General features: G+C 31.4%; 1 protein-coding gene across 1 annotated transcript; it reads right to left on the bottom strand.

Moving 5' to 3' along the window:
• Positions 1 to 6,045: 6,045 nt before the first annotated feature.
• LOC123293024 lies at positions 6,046 to 6,824 on the bottom strand. The gene is made up of 3 exons (XM_044873739.1): positions 6,609 to 6,824; positions 6,271 to 6,448; positions 6,046 to 6,170 (listed from the first exon to the last, which is right to left on the bottom strand). The coding sequence occupies exons 1-3, from the start codon at positions 6,822 to 6,824 to the stop codon at positions 6,046 to 6,048; spliced, it is 519 nt and encodes a 172-aa protein (XP_044729674.1).
• Between the last annotated feature and the right edge of the window lie 201 nt (positions 6,825 to 7,025).

Here is a 7,025-nt window from a genome sequence, read left to right as displayed (position 1 = left end):
TATACGTATACCATCTATGTTTTTGGTAGTAGAGCATGCTACTAGCAACTAGCATAAAACGAACGACGCGGATAGTAGATAAAGGGGAAGAATTAAACATAGTACTCTCACAACTCAATAGTTTCCGATCTGCAACAAGAATACTAATACTAAAATTGTGAACAAGTAATAGTGTATTTGTTGCGTTAGTAATACGAAACACACGTAGATTATTATTTTGTACTAAAGAGGTATGTGTATCTATGATGTGTAGTATGTATGTACTGAAAGTTTCAGTGGAGTTGGAGCTTACGCAGGAAATAGTTAATTTCCATAATTTTGCGATTTGTAATGCAAATTTAAGAAAAAAATATTACAATAATCTTTTTTATCAAAACAATTTAAAAACTGTTTTCAATTTCTAATCTAGTCAACATATCTGTTTAATTTGCAAAACTTAATAAAACAAAAAGTTTTAAATGCATGTTATACTTCCATAATTAAAAAGCCGTAGCAAGGCACACTTTTAAACACATGAAGCACACGTGAAACACGCAACGTCTTTAAACATTAATTTTTGTAGCTGATCTGGCCATCTCTACAAACTTTTCTTAAGGCTAACCGTAGTTCAAAGTTCATAGTGTGCTACCAATAAGTGGCCAGGTACTGCTTGCTTAAGGAGAAGAAATTGAAAGCTACACAGCTTTTTGATACTCTTGATTCAACAATAATTATATCCCTAATTCCAGGGCGGCTTTTCTTTTTGCTTTTTAAACGTTGAGTTAATATAGGTGGTCTGGCCATCCTTATTACCTTTTTCTAAAGATATCCGCATTGCAAAGTCCATAGTGCGCTACAAATGAATGCCCAGTTATTGCTTGCTTAAGGAGAAGAAATTAGCTATATAGCTTCTGATACTCTTGATTTAACAATTATGTCCCTAATTCCAGGGTGGCTATGCTTTTTATACATCCTAGGTCACTTCATATTCTCATAAAACATTAGTTTATTGTAAAACTTAGTTTTCTCTGGTATATATCACATTCCGCTTTCAAGACAAACTGCTAATAAGCGCGAACCAAGGATAAAATCAATAAACTTGCGTTGAACTAATATATCGATATGAATGAAATGGAAAAAATGAAGGAGAAATAAGGGATGACTCAAGGTATGGCTTAATGATACAATGAAGTTGTGTCATACTTTAGAGTCTCTGTTTATCACTTCATCTTCTGCCCTGATTAAGGGTATTATTTAGAAAATCACCCACCGCAATTTTTCCCAAATCCCTAGATATGCTTTTTTGTTATTTCTTTTCTAATTACTCCTATAAAAACATTTTCCTTCCTCAGATTTGTAGATTACTACTTTTAGTTTTCAGGCTGGGTGTCCACTTGTTATTATAAATCATCATTATTAATATATTCTGGGGTCTTCCTTTGTAAATGAAGTTGTCTTGGGGTATGTCACACTGAGACTATAGAGTTCGTTGTGATACCAAATAGAGTCAGAATGCTTTGACGTCAGACTAACAGACTTCAGATCAGAGAAATATCTCCAAAGAACGGCTGACTCAAATTCCATGTCCATCGTTTCTTCCCTCTCCCGATTGTGACGCACTGGTAGCCCGAGTCGTTCAACATTTAGTTAGGTTATTGTAAACTTGGAATAATTTTTTTTTGTTTCTTGCAATTATTATCAAGAACAGCATATTTTCTTTGAAATATTTTTTGAAATGCTTTCTCTGACAACTCTTTTAGTTCGTACAACACACAGTAAGTTGACGTGAGCACGCTATACACGCTGGCACACTATAGAGAGATCATCATTCATTGGACTGTAATATATTAGGGGAAAAACCAAAACCATTTTATTGTATATACTGAATTCATCACTAAATAGTAGCTGCACGTAACTGTGGTAGGAAATTAAATTAGTAACTCTGGGAGATGCAGGCGAGCGATCTATACACAGAATATGCCATTGCAATTGTATTTTGTTTTGGTTCTGTATGTATGTAATTCTGGGAATATATATCAACAGTAACAAAATATATGAAAGCAGTAAGCAATCCCATATCATCTAAACAACCATTCAGCACCGCCATCCAAAACAGCCCTTCTTTTATTTTATCCCTTTTAGTAGTGTAAAATATATATGAACTTATAGAAAGTAAATATAGCACTAATTGTATAGAGTGGTTACGAAGTGGATTCAAGCGGATTAACAAATTAATTTTAAGATTCATCAAAACGCGCCATGTAATCACCAAAAGTATAATTCAATGCCTGACTCTTTTACACCGATCATTAAAATCGCAAAACGCGATGTAAAGCTGCAATTACGCAAGTAGCACATCTTTACATTGCCTTCCGGCCGCCATTTGTACTTGTTTTCGAAATTTTAAAGTATTTTGTTTGTATTTTTTCAAAAATGTTTCTTAAGGCTCATTTTATGAAGCTACCTACAAATTTTCATTTTTCTATCTTTTATAATTTTGGAAAAAAAGGAAACCAAAATTTTGCCCTTATTTGCCTCCCCACGAGAAAGCTAACGGTTTAACATAAGCAAAACTCAAAAGTTTAACATTTCTGAAAATCATGTAAATTTTTCAAGCATCATACCTCAAAAACTATTAGACATACATACGGAGCGGAGGGTTGGCTTCAATTTTTTCAAATTTAATATACTTTAAAAATGATAGCAGTAACTAAAGTCAAAAGATCTTAGCTTAGATTTTAATTAAACTGCACAAACTGAAAAAAGTCGGAAAATTTTGCTGTTTTTTAGATTACGCAGATATAGCATAACTTTTTTTGCAGATTTCCAAAAGCAGCTTTACATCGATTCACTGGCGTATTTTTGATTATTTCAGATTTTGGCCTACTTACGAATTTCCATATAATTCCATTCCCTGCATCAATCAGGGCCATGAATACTGCAAAAATCATTCTATCTTGATCCTAATTCCTAATTCCTCGAACTCCATCCTTAATCTTTTATTCTCTTTCCCTTCACCAATTTGTTTTATTGATTCATTTCGTTACTTAAGGTATTACCAGCTTGAAATAACTTCTCGGCAGACCTAGTTTTTCATAGACTTAGAATCATGTTACCTGTGAGATCCTGCAAAGAGATAGGTCTAATTGACTGAGAAATAGAGGTAAAGTTTTTGAGGTACACTAGAAGGTGTAAAGCGGGATGTACTATAGAAGGCGGGCAAAGCTGCTAGGCTAAGCATAGAATAGTTATTAACAAATTGGAGCTGTAGGTTAATTAAAATCAATAATCGCTGATCAAAAGTTCTTATCAAATAAATTATTGGAGAAACGAAGTTCGCCGGGTCAGCTAGTAATTGTATATTTACATAAATAATGAATGCATGAAATAATGTCCAATCTTAATAAATGAATTAGTGAGTGTCACCCTATCCACATATCTCCTCTAACAGAAATAAACATAAGAATTTCATACTCATATATTCGGTTTGTGATTACTGTGATAGGGTACTTAATTCTAGAATTATGAAGTGTTAACGTACAAGGTATAACACTCGAACATAGAAACTCTATCAAATAAACTTTCTAAGGGATAATAAATATTAGTAATTTTGACACAAATTATTACTGTATATACAACATATATACATATATACAAATTTACCTGATATTTGGGATTTGATTTATTGATTGTCTCTTCATAAATATTATGTGAAACCCCTTTTTACTACAAATAATAATAATAATTTGTGAATAAAGGTATGTTAAGGTGTATCTATCCTTAATCATAATCCTTAATACACGTGTGTGTGTGTGTGTGTGTATGTGTTTGTCCTAGTATTTTTGGGTATATATTAAAGCTGATTATCTGAAGCAATTAATCTGAATTATAATAATTCGTTTCTTTATTTTATAAATATATAAATCTTTGGAAAAATGTTTCAAAATTCATTCTAAATGATATTAAATTATTACAAGGTATTGTATGTATGTCAACCAAAATCCAGATTTGTCGAAATAAGGTGTTTACGAAGCGTTTAACCGTCACTAAAGCTTTTTCTGTATGCTGAATTTTGATGTCTACCAAATTGAATGTAAAAAACTCGTAGTACAGGAGCTGCATTAGCTAAGGGAATTCTTTCAGAGATTGAAAAATAACACAATTTTCTTAAAATCGAATATTGCATTTTTAGTTTTCCAAGAATTTTTATTTCGAAAACTAAGCGTCTAGAGAAAAAATCACAAAACTGATTAAAAAAAAATTTTGAAAAAAATTCATAACTTTGAACTATGTGAGCTTTGAACAGCTTCCCCCACTTCCTTTTTTATTTGTCGATTTTCTCATCAACGAGCTTGTCCTTTCAAATTCCAAAACCATTCTTGATATCAGATTTTATTCAAACTTAAAGTCGTGACGTTAAAAGAAATAGACCTTTTTCATGAAAACTAAAAATGCTTTTTGATAATTTTTTATGAAAATATAGGTCGAGTAGAGCCTGTAACTCGAAAATTACGCATTTTTAACAATAAAAACACTATGAAAAAAATTGTTAAAAAGTCACAAATATTTGAAATATTTTAAAACGATTTTTTTTGGCTACACCGCACATTTGATCTGTGATGTCAATCCGACAAGCAATGAAAATAAAACAGTGTCAACAGTTGTATTAATATATCACTATTATCAACTTTAAATGACGTCAAATCAACCTTCGTGTAACATCGTATGTTTCCGGATCGTTTTCGCCAATTAGAATTTTAAATATTTTTATTGTCTGTTTTCTCGGTCATATGGCTTCGAAAAAAAACCGGGAAAAAAATTAGCCCATTTATCAAGACATTTACTTGCATTTAAAAAAAAGAAAAAAAAGTGTGAAAAAGGTCTATTGATGACGTTACTAAAGTATATTGATTTTGCTCTACCAAACTCCAAAAATTCCAATTTAATCCAATTTCTAATCTCCGGCTAAAAAGAGGGACTTTATAAGTAATTGTCTGTGACATCGTAGCTTCAAAACCAATGAACCAATTTTGATAGTTTGGTTTGTTGGAAACGTAATTTGATCGAGTGTTCTTAGCTATGTTTCAAACAAATCGGTTTCTCTGCTTAGGAGTTACGGATCTATCTGTGTATCTGTGTGTCTCTCCGCGACATCTTGGCTCCTAAACGAATTAATCGATTTTCTTGAAAAATATAATTAAAACCACTCTGTATCAAATTACCTTTCAAACAAACAATAAAAAATAAAAATCGGTACGTCGGTTTAGGAGTTTCAATGCCACAGCGGGGAGGGGGCTTAAATTTTGTAACAATTAACTACATATTTAGTTTTCCACTAGGTTTGGGTCATTTTATTCAAATTTAATCGACGATTGAAACCGCAGATATATACTAATTTTCTTTCAGATATTTCAAACATTCATGATTATGACAAAATTGAAATATTTAATAGAATTTATTCCATGGATGTTAATATCTTTATTATTCACGGAAACTTGTGAAGAAAGGGAATTATATAGTAAAAAATGAATAATTAATATTTCAATTGTCAAACAAAATCTATCCATTCCATTATCTAAAAATCTTACAATAAAAGGAGAAATAATAAAATTATAATACTCAATTAACGAAAATGGGGGAAAAAATTCAGTAGATGTAACTTAACCAGCTAATAATGATGTAAATACTTGTAAGAATAAAACAAAGTCTAGTGTCACGTTCTATTTACTATTTCACCAAGGCTACGAGTTAACCCCGTTATGGCTCGACGATCCGCTACGCCCCATACAAGGTTTTACAATTGGCCCAGTCATGGTCCATTGCTGGTGGCCAGTTTTGCAGCAATGGCTGAGTACTATATACCATGACTGGGCCATTAAAATAATTTCATCGGATGATAACTTGGGCCCATTGATGGGTTCAGTTAATTGGCCAAAGATTGAAGCCAATAATATCCCAGTAATGGGAATAAATAAAATTTGTACTAAGCCAGCAACGATTTTAATGAAAAAAAAAATTTATTGAAACTAAAAATATTGAATTAAAATTACAATAAATTTTATTAGTTTAATTTTTTTTGGTTCGCTCCTTACGACCACCTTCGCGATCCGCTGCACCAGATAACCAGCGACCCACTTTTCCTGATAAATTTTTCAACTCTCCTGAGTCCGCAAATTGGTCAGAAAGCACTCCTGGAAAAACATCAATTTTATATATAAATATTCATCTTCAATTAAAAATTAATTGTTGTATAACCTTGTACGTACACTATAGTGTACATACTTAGCTTACCATCTAAACATTTGTAGGTAGCCGTATTGCTAAAATTTTTTTTCCCCAAGCCATTGACAGTACAACCTGTTCCCGAGTATTCTAACTCCACCGTTTTTTCCATGGTCACTTCCATAATCTTTTTTATAGCAGACATTATTTTTAATTCGCCCCTTGTTATAATCTTATATAAAATCATCTGCAATAAAAATTTGATAAATTAATTTAAAAACTTCTGTAACTTACTAATTTTTTAATTTATTCAATTATTTAACATTAAAACATGTGAAATGTTTTATGAAAGACTTCTGAAAACATTAAAATTAAAAACAATAAAAATTAACAGATTGATAACTTACTAAAGATTCTTTGTGTTCATCATTCGCTCTGAGTTTATTATCGAAATCTTCGAACTTCTCCAATGTCAACGATCCATTTATCCCTCTCTTTTTAGCTTCTGTTAAATTTATCGATGTCGCAGATCCATTTGTAACTGTAGTATTTTTAAGCTCATCAGTTTTGTGCTGAATATCATACAATATGCTTCTTTTCGTTGATTCTATTTTTTTTTCCATTATCAGTGTGAGATTATAAAACTTTGTCTCCAACATTGTATCTATTTGATCTGAAAATGTCAAACAATGTATGACCATAAGTGAAAATCTTTGTAAATAATTTAAACATACTGAAAAAAGAATACTCACTTTTTAGTTCAATTAATTGTGGATCCGTCAAGGTTACCGGAGAAAACACTAATAAAAATAACATTGCGTTAT

Source organism: Chrysoperla carnea, chromosome 2, assembly GCF_905475395.1.
Source record: "Chrysoperla carnea chromosome 2, inChrCarn1.1, whole genome shotgun sequence".
Taxonomy (NCBI): Eukaryota; Metazoa; Arthropoda; class Insecta; order Neuroptera; family Chrysopidae; genus Chrysoperla; species Chrysoperla carnea.
Note: the sequence above shows the minus strand (reverse complement) of the source record. Positions and strands in the feature narration are given on the sequence as shown.

Bases quoted from the DNA above. Each gene is read 5' to 3' on its own strand.
- LOC123293024 (XM_044873739.1), bottom strand. From the start codon at position 6,824: ATGGAAAAAAAAATAGAATCAACGAAAAGAAGCATATTGTATGATATT. The intron at 6,449-6,608 runs GTAAGTTATCAA...TTTTTATTGCAG, and splicing joins ATGAACACAAAGAATCTTTA to ATGATTTTATATAAGATTAT. The intron at 6,171-6,270 runs GTAAGCTAAGTA...ATGTTTTTCCAG, and splicing joins TACCTACAAATGTTTAGATG to GAGTGCTTTCTGACCAATTT.